At 42.6% G+C, this 19,773-nt stretch overlaps 1 protein-coding gene across 1 annotated transcript in view; it reads left to right on the top strand.

Moving 5' to 3' along the window:
• The window catches only part of RBM20 (RNA binding motif protein 20), a 108,451-nt gene extending 90,678 nt beyond the window's left edge, over positions 1-17,773 (top strand). Inside the window, exons 8-14 of the mRNA XM_076338989.1 lie at positions 2-81; positions 920-1,604; positions 3,507-3,605; positions 5,064-5,733; positions 8,184-8,303; positions 9,068-9,189; positions 13,719-17,773. Of these exons, the coding sequence (XP_076195104.1) occupies positions 2-81; positions 920-1,604; positions 3,507-3,605; positions 5,064-5,733; positions 8,184-8,303; positions 9,068-9,189; positions 13,719-13,829 (1,887 nt within the window). The 3' untranslated portion in view covers positions 13,830-17,773. The remainder of the gene's footprint in view (position 1; positions 82-919; positions 1,605-3,506; positions 3,606-5,063; positions 5,734-8,183; positions 8,304-9,067; positions 9,190-13,718) is intronic.
• Positions 17,774-19,773: the final 2,000 nt, after the last annotated feature.

A 19,773-nucleotide genomic window follows, 5' to 3' on the forward strand; every position in this document is an offset into this window, starting at 1 on the left:
GAAACCAGGTAAGAACGTGGCTGCTATCATCCAAGACATCCACTCGCAGAGGGAGAGGGACCTGCTGCGTGAAGGGGACAGGTAAAGTTTCTCCATAGTTTGGAATTGGGACCTGGATAAGTCTGTAAACCTGCAGGTAGAAAAAGCATTATCTGTGTGCTTCTCTCTCTCATCTCATTTGCTTTCTTAACTTCGATTTCACTTCAAATCACTGTAAAAATATGTGGGTACAATAGTGGGTAGAATAGTAGGTACAAGGCCTATATAATGAGATCAGATTGAGACTGTCCGTGTTATGAATATGAATGAACTCTTTCCTACTGATGATAATGACTCAGAAAATACACCTGCCATGTGAAGAACACAAAAATGAAGCTGTTCCCCTCTCCTCCCCCTTGAGTGAAAAGCGTAAAGGCTGGGGGTGCTGCGAGACCTAGTGGGAAGTAGCTGGTTCAGATTAAAATGTATTTGGGTATATTTGTGACCTGCCTGACTTCTGGACCTTCCAGCAAAAATGGAGAGGAATCACAGTCCTAAAACATATCTTTTAAACAGATGACCTTTGCCACTTTTGTCTCAGAGATGCCCTAGATGAGTGAGTATTAAGGGTACAGACATTAGGGTCATTGTAAAGGTATTAACATATTATAAGCTTTTAATGCTAAACCCCTATGAGACACTTTTAAGAATGAATGAATACATTCTTGACAGATCTGTGGGGATTTAGTTAAGCTCTGTGGATATGACACTGCCTTTTCTCCTGTTCACTGTGGTTGCAGCTGTGCAGTGCATGTCTGTGAAAAGCCTGGGGTCTCAGATTCACAGGCACCAGCGCAGTCCTCATGTGTTTCCAGTGTACAAGAACTTGGTAGACCACAGTGGGTCAGCCAGTTACAGCTGCCTTTTCCCTTTGCCGCAGGTATGGCACGGAGAGGCCCCGCTCTCGCAGCCCCATAAGCCGCTCCCTGTCGCCCCGATCCCACACTCCCAGCTTTACTTCCTGCAGTTCACCCCACAGTCCAATGGGGACCGGCAGGACTGACTGGGGAAATGGGAGAGAGTCATGGGATCAGTCCCCGTATTCTCGACGGGAAGAGGAAAGAGACTGCAGAGAATGGCGAGAGAATGGGGATGAGAAGAGGGACAGGACTGACACGTGGGTACACGAGAGGAAACATTATTCCCGACAGTTGGACAAGTTTGATTTGGATGAACGGATTGAAGGAGGCAGAGGGCACAGAGAAAAATATTTAAGGAGTGGTTCCCCTGGCTCCCTTCACCCTTTATCTGGCTACAAGAGCAGGGAAGACGACTACTACCGAAAAACCTCTAAGTCAAAATCTGACAAGTTTCAGAGACAGCTGCAGGATTTACCTGGGAGATCTAAGAGAAAGGAAGAGGCAAAGCTAAGGGAACGCAGGCATTCCTACAGCGAGGATGCTGCCAGGGAGGAGGCAGCTGAACAGAAACACAGCAAAGCATCTGAGGGCTCCAGGCAAAAACAAAGTGGTAAGAATAAGGTAAAGAAAGCTGAAAAAGACCAAGAGGAGGATGCTGCTGCTGAAGGCAGTGATGTGAAGGAAACCAAACCTCCCGAGAATGAGGTAAATAGAGATCTGAAACTGTAAGTAAGAAGAAGGTAAATGCTGAAGTAATATATTTTCTGAAATATTTTAGATCAGTTGTTGTGGGTGTGGTGCTGGTGACATGCAATGTTTTGCCATGATAAAATCAGGGAATATAGTCCTAGAAGAGATCTTGGGAGCTCATCTTGTCCACATCTTTGCCCAGATCATGCAGACCTATTACAGTGTTGTGGTGTTGGGTACATGGACATTGTCTTTCTCTGTCAAGCACAGAACCTCTGGGTAACCAGTGAGGGGAAGGGGACAGACAACTCACAACAAAACCAAGTGACAGTCTGCTGTCTGCATGCAGGTTGTGTGTGCAGGGACAATTGCCCTACTGCTCTCTCTTCTAAGTCTGTGCAGAATACCCCATAGCTGCTCTCTCTGCATCCATCACCTCCTTCCACTGCCTGTGAAGTGAATTGAGTTACCTGGGAATTAAGTGTTATTTTACAGGGACGCACAGTATTTGTAGAACAATACAGGGAACTGGTTGTTATACTGCTAAAATGGGGAATGAACTTTTAATGAGGAACATTTTCTTTTTGGTCAACTCAGCAGAGTAATTGGTTTCTGTTAATCTTATGTCCCTACCCTCAGCTGTGGCAGGGATAATTCACACCACTCCCTTCAATGTGCTGGCAGGAATCTCTTCCCATGGCAGAACAACTGAATCAGCTCACCTGTAAAATTACGGGATCTCTGGAGAAATACTCCTGGTTGGTAAAGTGGCAGCGTTTGTGGGTTTGATTCTCCACTGGGAAAAAGTGGAGAGGGAACAGATCAAGATGCCTCATTCACTCAGTCCCAGTACAGCCCATGCCCATATCCCCACCCTATGGGGATCTTGTTACTGGCTCTTGGCCACCTTGCCTCCCCCGGTCCCCCCCGGTGATACACTGTCACCATCCACCCCTGGGGATGCTGGCACAGCAGGCTGCAGAGCTGCTTTGCTGACCAGGGGTCCATCTCTAGCTTGTGACTTTGTGCTGTCAGGGCCATCTTCGGTTGTTTTCAGTTGACCTTATGTTCATTCTTCTCATGTGGGGGCAAGGTTGGTGGAAATCTCTAGATCTTGTAACTCAGCTAGTCTCTGTAACAGGCAGCAGCACTACCTCATGCCATAGATATGTGTGTCTGTACCACCTTTTGTCATCTTTCTCCTTTGGCTGGTATTTCACCGTGATGGATGGTTCCTTGGGAGGAGATGTCAGAGAGAAATGTCAGACAGCACCCTAAATCACCAGTGTTGCACACTCCTCTGCGTGTTTTTCAAGTTATTTTAAAGTTGCTTTGTTAAAGGCACACCTCTCCAGGGACTACTGCTAATAATTTATTTTAAAAGGAAGAACTAGGTTTGAATGTCTTGAACACACACTTCTGCTTCGCCTCTTTTTCACCAAGTGCCAGGTAGTACTGTGGTTTTGTTCTTCCAAAATATGAACTGTGCAAGCAGTTGCATTCTCGACTGATCCTACATCAATAAACAAAACAGTTGAGGTCTTTTGCAGAGTTTCGACACTGCTGCTTTTCTTGCCATGTCTGAGCCAACATAACAGATGTGGGTAGAGAACAGAGGATTGGAGGCTGGAAATTTTAACAAATTCACATTCTCCCCCACCTGTCTTCTAGCCAATTCTATGACGTAAACTACATCTCTCTAACTTTGTTTAAATTTCTTTTTCTTAATCCTTACTTGTGCAGCTTTGCTAATGCAATCCAATTCTTGGGTCTTTTCCCACAGCCCAGTTGACTTGCATAAACTTTAGAAATAAAGAATGTGACCTTGTGGTGACTTTGCTTCCCTAAACCCAGAATAGAAACATAATAGAGCACCACTGTGTGTTGCCGTATGTGTATATGTTGTATTTATTTTAGCTTGGAAAAGAGGAGCGAGTTCCAGAGAAGAGCTCACCTTCAGCTAATAAACAAGGAAAAGAATCTGGAGAGATTCTGGAAAACACAAGAAAAGAGAAGGTTGGTGACACGTTGTTGGTGCAGCTTCCATGACACAATGAGTGAAACCCCAGGTTTGGTAGCACATTCTCCCAACTGAAATATTAAATGCCCATGGAAAGGCCTGTAAAGGGGTTATAGAAGGGGGTTGTATAAATTAACTTGCCTTATCTTGACCTCTGCTTTAAGGGATAGCTTTTCCTGAAGTCTCCAGAACTCTTTTTTTAGTTGCTCTTTGCCCATGTACATTGCTTCACATGCATAGCCCTTGGCACTGGCAACTGTAAGTAATGTATGCCCAAGTGAACTGTGTAACTTTGTGAACCGTGCCCAAAAATAGGGGATGTGGTCAGCTGGTGGAGAAGGAGGGGACTAATGATGAAAACTTTTCAGAACATTGGCCTTAGATGGACTGTGGATAGTAGCCTCTTCTGATTGTTTCTGTTTTTAATTAAATAATGTTTTTACAGCACCCCTACTGCAGCATCGCAGTCGGGGACAGCAATGTCCTTGGAATTCCTCCAGCTTCATATCTGTAGGGTCATGGGTTGATGGTCAGATATGGAAGCTATTGATATCTGTTGCTGTAGAAAACTGATCTCCTGGCAAGAACAGTGTCAACTCCCAGAGTTTTCATGCTGTTTTAGGATTCTAGGAGGGGAAGTGTGGGAATGGCCAAACAGGAGGAGAATACAGATTATTAATAGATTATGTGTACACAGTGAGTCTGGGAGTTGAAATCTAAGCTGCGTGTCTTAAAAGTAACATATACGTTATAATTCTAATACTTCTGAAGTCCAATATTAGTGTCTGAGTCCTGTAAGTCTACAACTGCATATATGAGGTATTTCAGATTATGTACCTTGGAGTGTAACTGTAAAACTGATTTTTCTTAAAGTCTAGGCCAATCTCTACCAACACAGTCCCTGGCAGAGGGCTCTTGCTGGTGGATGGAAATGACTACAGAAGGTAGCCACATTTTCTCAGTCACCGTAGGAATTTAAAGGACCTAGTCCAGCAAAGTGAAAGCCACAGTGGCTAGACTGAGGTTCAGTATATTCTCATTGTGCTGCCTATTTCTCGCCACCCTGGGATGGAGATAGAGAAAGGGGAGAGGTTCATTTCCTTGGGGATCACATAGTAGAGTCAGTTGCATAATAAAGTATAACAGGTTGTGCCTTGTTCTGCTGCTTACAGAAAAGTAAGGAGCAGGAGACTGGAGAGACTGTAATCCCCAAGGCAGTTACAGGATCTCCACAAAGTGAAGTTTATGTGACAATTAAAAAGAGATTGCTTGTCCTTGTGCATAAGGTTTAAAATCACAACACCAAGGCATATCGTTCTTTGGAACTAAAACATGAGAGGGGTTAGGCATGGCCAGATCAAAGTTCTTCCTGGTTACTGATGTTCAAAGCCCACTTTTTAACAGTGGTGCTCTATAATCACTGATCTCTCAAATGTTTTACATCTTTGTGACAGGACCGAGACTGGGAGAGTGGAAGTGAGATAGAAGGTGAGACCTGGTATCCTGCTAACATGGAGGAATTAGTGACAGTAGATGAAGTGGGAGAAGATGATTTAATTATGGAGCCGGATATAACTGAGCTTGAAGAAATAGTACCAGTTGATCAAAAAAATAAAACTGCTTCAGAATTGTGTCCCTGTATGTCGACCATGTTAGAACTGAAAAACGATCACAGCCACTTAACCAGGAGTGAAGACAAATTTGCCCATAAAGCTTTAGAAACAAACTTCAGATCAGCAAAGGGCAGTGTAGCTTCTAGCGGCTGTCAGGATGATGATGAGGATGATGATAATGATGATGCTATAACTGAAGCATCAAGCCTAAATCTGGACCCTGAGCAGAAGCCAGAGGAATTGCAAGAAGACCAATCTGCTAAGGAGTCTGATCCCCAGCTGAAGGAAGGGAAAATTGATAAGAGCTCTGACACTCGCGTAGAGCCCAAAGATCACCATACACCTTCTGTTCATCTGAAAGAAGAGACTCTCCAGCTCCCTGATACATTTATAGATGATTACAAACAGATGGGATCACAAGGAGCTGAGAGCAGAGAAGTTATAGAAATGCTTGTTAAAAACGCTGGTGAAGAAACAAGACACGGAAGCCAAGAGTGTCCAGAGGCCAAGGGTAACTACTGTTTTTTTTCTTTTCAGCCTGCAGAGAGCTTTGCATTATTCTTTGACAGTAGACTGAAATTTATTGCTAACAAGAATAAATGTTGCTAATAGTATGAAGATTTGTCCTTGGAGCAGCTCAGTAAAAGAACCCCAGTGCCTTTCGCCAAGCTAAACCATTAGAGGCTCTTAGCTGAATAGTGTAAAGGAAATATGATAAGCAGCTTGCAAACTTTCTGAAAGGCATAAGCTGCTATAATTGTCATGTCAAGGTTCACATGAGTTTAGCTGAACTCTTTCAGTGCCCTGCTAAATTTATTTTGAATTGTCAATGAAATGAGTGACAGTCTCTGAAGGTCAACAGAAAAGTATCTGTAATGTCTGGCTGGCTCCTGGACAAGGTGGGTATTCTTACACACTGTACTGAAGCGTTAGTAACATGGAAATCATCCGTAGATTGTTACTTCTCAGTCCCTGTTCATGCAAATACGTGCCTTTTGTCAGGACTTGCCTTATCATCTCCTGTTAGGTACCGCATGCTGCCTTTAATATAACTGATAGGACACGCTGTGAGATAATGCCAATAAATGTAATCATAGCTGCCTATTAATATTTTAGCTGTTGGGAAAAAAAAGATCTTGAGTGTCTGAAAGTGAGTTCAGTTCCTTGTCACACTTTCAAATGAAACTTGAGCGAATGGGCTGTGTATAATGAGGGGAAGTGGAAAACAGCATAGAGCATGTTGGCCAGGCATGCTCTTTTTTGTTGCTACCAGAGTCCATGTGATGGAGAAGGGTTTGTGAACAGAAGCTGCTGGAAGATTTTTGAGGGTGCAATTTTTCACCAGAAAAAGCTGAACATTTAATGTGAATGTCTGATTTTAAACTAACTTTTTGTTAGTTTGGGACAGATTTGAAACTCGCTCAGTTTTCAATACTTACCTGTTTGGCCTGAAGACACTTTGCCAGGCTTTACATATTTGGAGATAACACTGCCACGCAAACTCCCTGGGACTGGGAATGGCAAGGTTGGCTCCCCTGGGCTGCCCACTTCATGGGCAGCCAGCTGATGAAAGAGTTGGGTATCCCAAGAGCATAGTTACTTCGGTGTTTTCAGCATCTCAGCTTCCAACTTGCCAGCAGGGAGCCTGGAAGCTCCAGGGGAGCTTGTGCTTCCCAGGTTTCTGCCATGCACTTGGTGTCTGGTATCTGCAGTGCAAGGCTCTAGGCTCTCTGCAAATGCAGCTGCCAGCTCAGAAGCCCAGAAATCAACTTAAGTGGGACTTAAGTTGCCACAAAGGCCCTGGGTGTCTTAAGAAGAGCTAACTGAAGCTTGTGGGTTTTCCAGGATCTCTGCTGCAGATTTGGAAACCTGGGATGGGCTTAGAGTTGACTTGAAAGCCAACCAGTCAGGATTTTATATTATTTTCTTTTAAATAATGTAATAGATGTATTTAAAACAATGAAGAAAAATTCATTCTTATAAGCCAGAAATTGCAGATCTTTGAACTACAGACTTGAAAGACAGGAAGGGTTTGGTTTGGGCAAAAATATATTTGTTTTATGAGAAACTATATCCCTTACCTAGGTGAAATTTGCAATGCAATAGAAATTTTGTCAGGGTAAGGGAACTAGTTCTTTGATGTAAGAACTGAAGAATAGGAATCAGACCAGTTTATCTGTAATTCTGTTGCTCTGTGATAACAAATTTATCTTTTTTTAAATAAAAGCAATTCACATGTTAGGAAGGGAGAGCATCTGTTCTTTTGACTGGCTTTATCTGCCTCAGCAAATCAATCCACTGTTTTCCACACCTTGAATCTCCTGCCTGTGTCCATTAGTGTTGGTCAGCAGGGGCGAACCATCCCATCCCTACTGGCCAGGAACCAAAATCTTTAAGTGGCCAAGAGCCGTAAAGCAGAAACTATCCCTTGGAGAGCTGAGGATGGGAGAAGAGTGACTCCAGGGAGAAGATAACAATGGTGCTGCAGGGGTCCTACCAGAGGAAGGTTTGCTCTGCCCATGCAGCTCCTTAGGCAGTTTGGGGATTTGCTTTCAGCAGGTCCTGCTGGCCCCCCCTTTCTCAGCAGCCCCTGTGTTAGCCCAGCTCCATCACTGGTCTTGCAATACTATACGTGGTTATGGAGCTGCAGTCGGACCATGCTTGTGCCAGAGGCACATATAATGTTATAGATCTATTTAGAGATTAAAATATGAAAAGAAAAAACATAACGAAAGTGAAATTAGAAATAGAAAAATGGTCTACTGGGAGAAATAGGGGTGACTGCAGTGTGGTATAGCTGTTGGAGTTGCATTGAGTAGGCCTCTGATTTGAATGGAAAAGCATTTTTTCCAGATTTTACTTCATTTATAGATCCACCCAGAAAGTGTTCCCAAGAAGTCTACAAATGTCTCTTTACATTAATAAACTGTTTTCATTCAATACATTTATTCATTTGTTAAGCAAATTCTAGGTACCTGGAAATAAGATCTCTGGAATACCCGGAGGTAGAGTCTAAAAGAAGGCACTCTCCGCCAGGCTGGGAACAAGAGGACGTCTTCACCGAGCTCAGCATTCCCCTGGGTACGTTCAGATGCCCAGGCCACCCTCGGCCTGCAATGCCGCCCACTGCAATACCTAGAGCTTACAACAAGATGTCACTTTAAGGCTACTTGCTATATTTATTTTCAGAACAGATGTGAGGAGAGTGAAGGAACAAGGTATATGACAGAGGGGTAGCTGTTGGAAGAAACGGGCTTTTGATGATAGATCATTGCTAATTTCATTCCAGATGAATGGCAAAAGATAGCTGTTAATGTCGCTGATGAGATGAAATAAGTTCCCTTGGACTATATATGAAATATATATGAAAAATACTTAGTAATTTAAAAGTCTTTGTCATAAAAGTATTGATTATACTTTCAGTATAAGCAAAAGTATTGGTTTTACTGTGTAAACACTGATCATGAGTAAAACACCTGGAAGAAGTACATCCTAAAGAGCAATCTGTGTAACTTAAGCATGAATTTACTGCTAATAAATACTATTGCTATTCTAGCCCTTGAGGTTACACAGTGGAGTTTCCAGTCAATATTATGTGTGAGAAGGTACATTTTTAAATTTGTATAATATCTAAGAGACAAGTGGAAGGTATATTTGCAATGCACGGGATTTTAAACTGCAGCTCAGTATTGCAAAATTAGGGAGATCAGAGAAGTGAATCCAGGATTCAGTCTTCATATCTATGTCATTTAACTAAACAGCAACGTTTTTCTTTGAAAACAAGTTTATTATGGAGGGGAAGGGTTTCAACTGACATTTTAATGTAATTCAGAATTTCTCAATAGGTGTGGAATTTGTGGTGCCTAGAACTGGGTTTTACTGCAAGCTCTGTGGACTCTTCTACACAAATGAAGAGACCGCAAAGACAAGTCACTGCAGAAGTACTGTTCACTACAAAAATCTTCAGGTAAAAACACACTTGAAGCTAGCTAACAACTAGCTCATGGGGTGGATTGTGCGTAAGATAGATGATGCTACAAAAAATTAGTTTTTATTCTGTGGACAGAATTCAGATGAAGTGAAATTTAGATAAGCAAAACTTTTCAGTAGTTCCAAATCTTAGCACACTAATTTCTTACTCCCAGATCCTTGAAATCAACTTCTGGATCTGTCCTGGTTTCAGCTGGGATAGAGTTAGTTTTCTTCCTAGTAGCTGGTACAGTGCTGTGTTTTGGATTTAGCGTGAGGATAATGTGATAACACACTGATGGTTTAGTTGTTGCTAAGCAGTGCTTATACTAAGTCAAGGACTTTTCAGCTTCCCATACTCTGCCAGCAAGGAGGTGCACAAGAAGCTGGGAGGGGGCACAGCCAGGACAGCTGACCCAAACTGGCCAAAGGGATATTCCATACCATGTGACATCATGCTCAGTATATAAGCTGGGGGGAGTTGACCGGCGAGCAGCAATTGCTGCGTGGGGACTGGCTGGCTGTCGGTTGGTGGGTGGTGAGCAGCTGCATCACTTTTTTTTTCTTTCCCTGGGTTTTTGTTTTTTTCTCTCTCTCTCTCATTTACTTTCCATTACAATTTATTATTATTATTATTATTATTATTATTATTATTATTATTATTTATTTATTTATTTATTTATTTATTTATTTCATGTATTAAACTGTTCTTATCTCAACCCACAAATTTTCTTACTTTTGCTCTTCCAATTTTCTCCCCCATCCCACCGGGAGTGGGGGGAGGGTGAGCAAGCAGCTCTGTGGTGCTTAGTTGCTGACTGGGGTTAAACCACGACAGAATCATAAATAAAATGGGGCCAGGTGATAATTTGATCTTCTCATCTACATTTGGTCCTTGTCACTGGCACAGCATGCAACTCAGATCTTTAATTCTCTGTTCTTGAGGGTCCCAGAGGTTTCTATCATTGGGAGTGAGCCCAGCAGCAGCCTTTCTTATTTCTTAATTTCAGAAGCATGAAACATGCCACTTGTTTAATAATGTTGCCAGATTTATTTTTGCATTAACGTGAATTTCTGCAGCCTGTTTCAGCACGCAGTACTTTGTGACGCAGAGACTCTCCGAGGCATTTCCTGTGACCTGCTGAAATCACGTCCCTGTGCTACAGAACAGCACGGCGGTTCAGCCACGCAGAACACCACTATTGAATAATTTCTATAAAGATATGCAGAAGCATGTAATTACTTGTATGGTTTCCATAAGAATATACCATAAGCATATCAGCACTTGATAACAGCACACAAGAGAACATGGGTGCTTGCCGTTCAATCAAAAGACCCTACCTTTATCACTTTTCAGATGCACAGTTGATAGTATCAGTCATGGCAGCATGAGCATTAACTGTCCTGTGCTGAGGACTCCCCATGCAGAAGACACTTTTGTTGGCATTCGCATACTCTCAGCAAAAGTCACGAAAGACCAAAGCAAAGCTGCTCCTTCTTTCTCTGTTCCTTCCCTCTGCCCATAGTAAATGCTGGAGCTCTGCTTCTCTTCAAGTAATAGCTACCTTTCCCTACCTGGCTAGTGGGCATTGGCTTTTCTAGTGAAACTCAGAGTGAAATAATTTCTCTGGGAGAATTTTCTTCTTGACTTCCCTGAAGTTACGTAGCTGTAATCATACAAAGGCCTCTGGCTCTCAAAGACTGTGCCTGCAGAGCTGTGATGCTTGCTAATAATGGATCCTCCAAGTGTAAACTTGAAAAACAGGTGCCTGGTTTGCATGCCTTTTTTTGCTTCACACAAAAAAATCCAGAGGGATTCACCAGAGATGGCACCACTCAGTGCAGGCTGTGTCCCCCATGCGAGTCTGCCCCAAAGAAACTCGTGCTAAAGCAAAGATTGCAACTCCAGCCCCTGCCCCTGGCAACTGGTCCTGTGGGAAGAAGAGGGATTTTTTTTATTTTCTAAGTTATTTTGTTAAAGTCATAGAAAAAAAGGTCCAACTAAAACTGAGTCAGTGTGAAAAAAAACTTTTTTTCTCCCCATTAAGACATTTCCCATGAGCACTGTGGTAGATATCTAACACTGACTTGAGATAAAAGAACAAAGACCACAAAAGCTATTCAAATTAAATCTGTCAAATATGGTAATGAAAACAGACTGTTCTGTCGAGCCGTACCTCTTACGTTACTAAATGGAGGAAGTAAATGTCTCATCCAACTTTTGCCCACTCAAGTGGAAACTCAGGAAATTTTAAATAATTGTTCTGTATTACTAGAACCCTTTTAGTTGCAATAATGCTTATTTATGCACTTGCAAGAAATGTCAGTCTTCTATGATGACGCATTTTAATGAGTACATCTATCGACATAAGAACTATGGACTCTAACGTTTACTGTATGTGAAGCTATGGGACTGCTGCTGCAGACTGTCTGTCATCTTGCCTACATGACAAATACCGTTGTCCAATGACAACGACAATGTCCCAAATGCTCTCATGGCTATGAGTCTTTTATAGTTGACTTGCTACTTGTCGTCTTTCATGTGATCTCCTTGGAGCCACATCCAAAATATATGTTCAGTGTTTGGATTTGACTGTGGAACTAAACAGTTTTCTTCCAAAAACCTTGCTTAGATGATGATTTGTATTGAAGTAAAGTAGTCAACTTCATCTGAGTATGGTGCCCCCTGAAGAACGGCAATCACTGAAAAAAATTCAACTGTTTCTTTGTCAGCCTTGCAGACTTTTTGTAATTTTCCATTCTCTTCAGCTTAATAAATGATTTTCCCAGGTGGTATTTCTGTTTACAGATCCACTGCATTTTCCATGTCCAAAAAATCCATCATTTGGCCATCCCTCCCACCACTACCACAAAAAGCTGTCAGATTCATCTGGTGTAAGCTACCTTGGCAACTCAGTGCAGCATTTCATACTGTTTTCCACTGACTTTATGCAGTATTCATCAAACCTTATATTTAAATGAAAAAAATTTTTTCCTTGACTGTCATTTTGCTATTAATTAATCTGAATGTCTGGTCTGTGAACTTCAAAACTGGTGTTTGTGGTACTCATGATAGCTGACAACGTCAGCTAAAGGTGGTGGCTAAACCTCAGTCTTATTTTGGTGGGTAATCATTAAAAAACAAAAATGCATGGGTTATCTGATCCAATTACAAGCGTTAGTGTTTTATTACAGTTCATGGTGTACGGATCACTTCTCTTGGCCTTTATGGACCCTATATCTCTGTATACTACTGTAACATTTACTCTGGCTTTCTGCCACATGGAATTTTGTACCCAGGGATCAAGACTGAGAGTTGTGTAATTTCCACAGCCAAATCTCTATATTCAGAGTTACAAGGGTGCAGTCATCATTTTGTCACAGGTATGCCCATTCATTACCATTACTGAGTCCCTTTCAGATGTACCTCTTACATCCAAAACTTGTATTTACGTGAGACAACCTGGCAGTCCTAACACAGCCCTTAGTTTTTTTGCATCCATTTCTCATTTCACCTCTTCCCCATGGATGCCAAAGAGTGAACTGTACTCTGGGGGAATCCTGCAAGTAGATAAAATTTTGCAGAGATGTGAGATGGTCTTCTCAAAACAAATCAGAATGAATAATCAGCTAGAAAAGAGAGTTTTATGATCCTAATAATGTGCAGGTCAGTTATTCTTGCATGTGGTATATCTATAGGTCATTAATAAGAACATCCCTACATTATTATGTGTCTCTCTACACTAGCTGCTGCTGCAGAAGCTTCTTTCCATCCATTTCTAGGTCTGTTGACCTTGAATAAATACTTTGGGCACCATTTTCAGACCCACACCAGTTCATCGTCCATTTTGCGTGCAGCTTTGCCAACTGAGAGCACTGCCAAAAGACTGAAAGCCTCACTGGCCATGTCTGTATTTTTAAATCGCACTGAGTACCTGAAGCACTGAAAGGCTTTATCTTAGAGAAACACAATAAATGTAAATACTCTAGCCAGACTGCTAAATTGTGTTAACTATTACTGAGTTTGATTATTTCCTTAAAACAAATGTTCTTGTGCAAAAGGTGTATCTCTGAACTGGACACGCTGAAAACGTAATATATATGCTTTAAATTGTGACTCAGAAACTGCATCTATTTTCTGACACACCAGTCTTATACTAGCATAATTCAGTTCACTCAGGAGTTATTTCCTGCCCTATAGCATATGGGAGTAGAGAGTTTGCGAGGAGAAAAGGTGAGGCCTAGTTACACAGACTGATGGGGAGTCATGGTCCTCCTGGTTCTCTCACCAGTTCCCCTTGTGGTACAGAGTAAATCACTGAACTTCTGAGGCTCTCCATGTATTAAGGTAATTTGCCTGACACAGCTATATTTCCTGGCTTGAATTTTCACCAAAATGGGGCTTCTATGTGTCTTCTTCCCTTTTGAGATGCTGGGAGAGTGTGAAAGCTCTGAAAAGGCATAAAGCGTCCCATGATGAATATTTTCAGTTTTGGTAACAATGCTTTGTTTTTGATGTGATTGCAGAAGTATCTATCCCAGCTTGCAGAAGAGAGTCTGAAAATGAAGGAAGAAGGCAGCCGTCTGCCTCAGGATGACACTGGCATTGTTCCTCACTTTGCGAAGAAAAAACTATGATGTGGGTGAACTGGAAGAGCTATAATGAGTGAATGCTGATACTTTATTTTTTTATTTTTATGATACTGAACTGTCAATTTGCACTGTACAGAGGAGGGGAAATAAAGAGTATGTTCTATGCATCTATGCCCAGAGTGCCATTAAAAACCAAAATGCCTGAAACTGTTTCCCACGGTGAAGCAATGCTGGCATATCTGTAAGAAGTGGAGCAATTCTTTCTCACACTCTGCGTGTTGGGAGTGGTTTCCTAGATTAAATCAGAATTCTCAGGGATTCTTAAAGTTTTAATTCTGATGTGACACATCAGGTCAGGCAGAGTATTTAGAAGCACTCAGCATCCTCCAGTGGATGCTGGAAGGAAAGGAGATGTGACTATAAATAGGCTTTAATGTTGCTTAAAATATCTTCAGCCATTTCACTCATTGCCCCAGTGAGAAGTAGGATTTGCATAGGACATCTAAAGCCATTGTGCTAAAACTAGTCAGTAGATGGCATAATAGAAACCCCATCAGCATCCACCTCCATGTGTCTTAGAGCTTGGTGAAATGATAAAATGTTTGTGTTGTTAAGCACTGACAGTACACCGACTGTGTTGTACGAACGCAGAGGGAGCCGCAGTCTGTCCCAGGGACCTTATAGCCTGAACCCAGCACAGCGAGAGCAATTCGAATACACGTGCTGACAGCTAACCTGCTCTGGTTTTCAGCATTTTCCATGGTGTGATCAGGATGTTCTCCAGGTACCGTTGTGTTTAAAACTCTTCTTTTTGATAATTCTAAAGGGTGCCAACTTTGAGTCTTACAGACTTGAAACTCTCACGAGAGGCTTTTTGAAGTGCCACATGTTCGGACCATGTCTCTTTTAGACATTTTATTCAAGATCCTTGCTTTTGGGGTCTTTTTGTTTTCTTTCAAGCTTGCTTTTCCTCAGCTTGGCAACATTGAATTTTCCTGGTTTTCATGGAAAGATGCCAGACTTTTAATATTGGTTTTGTATTTTATTTCCCTGAATTTTTTAAGGTGAATACAACAACTGATGGCTCACAGAGTGCTGCACTGAGAACACAGGATGCACCAGCAGCTCTGGCATTATTATGAGCTATTGTTTCTGCACAGTTGTTGCTTAGTGTTTTGCAGAGTCCCTTTGAAATGCACTGTACAAGTTTCTGGTTCATTTCAATAGGGCTTTGTGTAGTAAAGTGAATACGTACGCAAACCATTGCCAGAATTGATCCTGGAGTTATGCTTTTATAAAATGCCCCACGCAACCTAGACAGATGGGGATTTGCAGACGTATTTCCATTCTTTGCCTGACTCTAATATTCATCACGGTATGTTCTGTAAAAATTGCTGGTGCTGGATGTCCTGTTTAGATGTTGTGCAGAGGAAATAGTTTCCCAGAAGGTTCTAGTCATCCCTAAGAATGACATGGATGTCGCAAAATATTGCAGAGTGGCTAAATTGCCAAAACTGCTTCCACCAAAGTATTCGTTCCATTATTTCTTGTGCCAGCAGCGATGCTTGTACCCTGTAGCCAGGCAGCGTTTCTCAGAGGTGCCTGGTGTTGTTGCCTGAAGCCCTGTTCCATTTCATGGCCTGTGCTTTCCACTCGTTTTTACCAGAGGTGGGTTCAGATTTCATATTTGGAATTCCTGCTTCTCGCAAGTTGAGTGATTCTTTGCATCCCAGATTCAGACACGGCCTATCCAAAAGACAAGGGGAAATGAAAAACTTTACAGCCTAAATCCTCCTTTGTCCAGACTTGAAGTATGTTAAGACTTGGGTTCATCTGTCATTTAAAACAGCTTTTTTAAATGTTTTTCTCTATGGAAAAAAATAATAATATTGCAAACCAGGTATTTTTCCTTCAAGGGTTGGGTTTTTCTTTGACTTGTTTTTCACATTGCAGTGAAATTTGAGCGCAGGGCTGTTAGGGCGAGAGTTTGTATTACAAGCTGTAAGATTACGAAAATGGCAGTAAAGATTGTGCAATTGTCTTCTAAAGCACAGCTCTCGAGCTGGTCATGTATCATCTGAAGTTCCCTTCATGCCCTTCAGCACAATCTGAGCACAAGGGAAGGAAACCACTATGAATGCAAGCATCAAATCTTTGAAGCTAACCCTGCTATCAAACTGGGGCTCTCACCGGCCTAATGGGAGCTTGTTAGACCACGTGGTTCGGCTTAATTGGATGTGAGACATAGCTGACTGTATATCAAAGTCATGTGCCTCCAGCAACTTTATCCCCAGGTAACCTCAAATGAGAAAAGTATCACTGTTATTATTCTTTATTTGTATTGCAGTAGAAGCTATGCGTCCACTGCCTTTATTATAGGCACGGCACAAATCCACAACAAAGACTTTCCCAGGCCAAAGAACTTTAAATCAGACTTTCCAAAAACAGACAACAGGTGGATACAGGCAGGCAGGGAAAGCAGTAGGTAACCATGAGATTTTGACTGGCAGCAGAAGAATAATTAAAATGAGTGTTTACCCAGGGGCTTATTTTTGGATTTACAGGAGACGATTCAAACTACTTTCCCCCTCCTCTGGTTCTGAACCAGGTTCACTCCCATTATTCACAGATTGCATATTTACCCTCCTTTGTTTTCCTGGCCAGCTGCATTAGACACGCAAAATCCCTTCTTCAGAGAGCGGGCCTCGGTATCCTTCAGTCCCTGATCGCTTAAGTTTCAGTCTCCATCCAGGGCTTCAAAAGCTGGAGTCTTGAGCGAGGCTCACCAGGAACTGTCCTGGCTCCGGATACCTTGTTTGGGTCATGGATACAGGCCCTTGCTTGCCACTGAGGAAGGAGGAGGCTCCAGATGGCATCTCTGCCCTAGGTAGTTTCCTATTCTGGAGGTAGATGGCTCAGGTGAGTGATGCAGGTGCAGTGCTCAGCCCCGCAGACGTGATCAGACCCAGACATTTGTAGAGGTGGTTTGGACACCCCGTCCCTTTGGGCTCTGTCCTGACACAACAGCAATCTGCAAAATCCTGGGTACAGCCAAACGGGCAATTCCCCTTCTGAGAAGGTCCTTTCTCCCCCTAAAATTCAACGTTTGAAAGCAGTTAAAAGCAATCCCAAGTCTCAACTAGCTCCTAACGATCCCTATGATCAGTTTTCAGCCTGATGCACTTTGAGAACTCAGAGGTAATCTCCTTCCCTCTCCAACAGGCCATCATGCAATGCTGACAGGCACTCAACTCCTCAGCTTCTCTCTACCTGTTCTGTTGAGAAAGAAGGCCACTGTAGGCAGCCGCTTACCTTTCTCAGCTTGTGTAAAAATGTGTTGTTTCTTTTGGTTTATTATATTTAAAATCTTGACTTTTTTTTAGTTGACATAATTCTTCATCACTATAATCCACGCTGTTTATTAATACGTGTATATATATATATATATATAGCACAAAGCAGGCTCAGGTCTAGCCAAACAAATACTGATATTTAAAAAGGAGCTTCCTTAATATATACAAACCATTTCAACACATCTCAACCAAAGATTGCACTTTTTGAATAGGGACTATGTTTTTCATCTTCGTGAAATCTGTATTGATCTCAAATAGTCTTTAATGTCAATCTGCAACTTACTTTATTTGAAGTAAAAAATAAAAGAATTAAACATTTTCCCCGTAAGATTAGACAAAGTTTCATATTGGCTTTAACACTAAATTAGTGTTAGGCTGGTTATATTCAGGGTTTTTCTATTCTCTAAGGATTAAGGCTGTGATTTGTTGAATTATACTTGAACTGGACCAGATGTACTATTTATTGAGCTTATATAATCTTGTTAATTTAAGTTTTGGCTTGTAAACAGTTAGAATTTGTTAGTACTTGTTTAATTACGTAGGAACTGTCACCGATATTAACTGATCTGTGTAACTGATTGCAAAGTGTTTCAATTTGTGTTTCTTAAAGATTTTAATAAAGAGAATTATAAAGCATATACATTGGTGGACAATTGTCTCAGCAACAACATGCTTCTAGCTTCCCAGGGGATCTATTAAAAACCACAATTAAGAAAAGATAGTTTGGGGGGTAAGAAGGAAGCAGGAGGCCAAAACGTTTGCTTTTAAATGTAATTTCTAGAAGTTTTGATTCTTACCGGGTAGCTCCTGCCATACAGATCGCAAGTGATTGCCATCGTCTGGTGCTGAAGTTGAAGTGAACACATCTCAGCAGTTCACTCTGTAATTATTATTAATTGTTATTACCCACTCCTGTCCCTCTAGATATGTCCTCACTTCCCTTTTTCTCTTTATTTCTGAATGAACTGGGCAAGCTGTCTGTCCCCACTGGCTTTTCTCTGTCTCCATCCAGGTTGTCTTCCCATCCTTCTGAAAGCACCATATAGAACTGTCCCCAGCCAAGCACCTTCTCCACCTCATCTCAGCCTAAGTCCCCCTGTTTGCCCATTTACCCTGTTTCCGTTGTGCTCTCCCTCTGCCTTTGCTGATTTTTCTGATTTTCAGCAGACTGTCCTCCCTGGTGCCCTCCCAGCTCCACAGGGACCTTTCCCACTCCCTGTCCTTCTCCCTGGCTCACCTCCATCACCAGCAACCGGAGCTCCTGGGAGGAAATACCCAACCTCAGTCAGGGTGATGTAAAGACGTGCTTGTACTAAATATTTAAAGAATGCGATGAGGACAAAAGCCGAGGGGAAACTTCACCACCAGCTTTGATGAATTCACTCAGCAGAAAATACTAGGAAAACCGAGACAAGGCAATGTCCAGCCCATGTGCAAGGCAGGGCATGGGGCACCATCAAAGCATGAGCTATGCCTCCCCCCACCTGCCGAAGGAGGGAAATGGGTCTGTCTGCCCCACTGAATGGCCAGGGAAATGGGTCATGGGCAAAAAGACTGGCACTCGGGTTTTCTGGCTCCCCAGTTCATTAAATCAGTGCTTTAGTGTCTTTTAAGTAGCTGTTTTGCAGCTGAGGCACACATGTAATGTATTTTAAGCACAAATGGTTTCGGTTCTTCTGTCCTGGATGTACTGAAACCTTCGTACGTGTGATTTTGATACCATCTCATCGCAGCTATGAATCTGTCTCGCTCTAGAAATCAGGCAAATCAATTTTGTGTTAACTTTGCGTCATATATCCGTAACAAAAAAAATCCAAACTGTGGTGTTCAAAACATAATGAGTTTCCAGTCCAGATTTTGTCACACTTAATTTTCTTGGTGGAAAGGGGAACTCAGGTATGAAAGACTTCACAAGTGAACACCAGCCCACACCCAAACACCAGCTTGGCCTTTTGACAGAAGGCTGTGACCAGTCTCACTTGGACAGCCAGGCTGTAACCCAGCTGTCCTGCCTGACCGGCAGAGCAGACCAGGTCAAGGCTGTCTGAAAACATGAGCCCTCTCTGGGAAGCTGACTGGGAGGGAGGGCAGGGGTGTGCAGGGAGTCGGGGACGGTGCTGCCTGCTCTCGATCAGGCCACTGTGGGGCTCAGCTGGTGGACACACTGCCCTGACGCAAGCAGGGCCGGGCTGATCGGCAGCTCGCTGCAGCACGCGCCGGCATCGCACGAAGCAGCCTCCCTCCGCCTGCTTTTCAGCTCTGATGCAGCCTGGGACTCTGCCGTGTTTGTGCAGGTGGCAGCGAGGGCAGCCCGAGAGAACAGGTTTGCCTTTGCTTACTTTTCTACATCCAACTCCACCCGTCTCCGCTTATCTGTGTCAATACGTTGAGCACTCCTCATGTGCTTGGCTTGCCTGATGCAATGCCGCAACGTGAAGCCATGGGAGTACGCGGTACATATTCCTGGAGGAAAAGTTCCCCCCGTCGTTGAGAAGAGGGGGACTGGACAAGGACCAGGGATTCTCCCTACAACATCTTAGTGGAACTGGGTAATGCAGTGGTGAAACAAAAAATATCTTTTTCCCTTGCACAAAAGAAATATCCATAAGGATCAGCCTTCTCATTGCAGGGCCCGA

Source organism: Aptenodytes patagonicus, chromosome 5 (assembly GCF_965638725.1).
Source record: "Aptenodytes patagonicus chromosome 5, bAptPat1.pri.cur, whole genome shotgun sequence".
Lineage (NCBI taxonomy): Eukaryota > Metazoa > Chordata > Aves > Sphenisciformes > Spheniscidae > Aptenodytes > Aptenodytes patagonicus.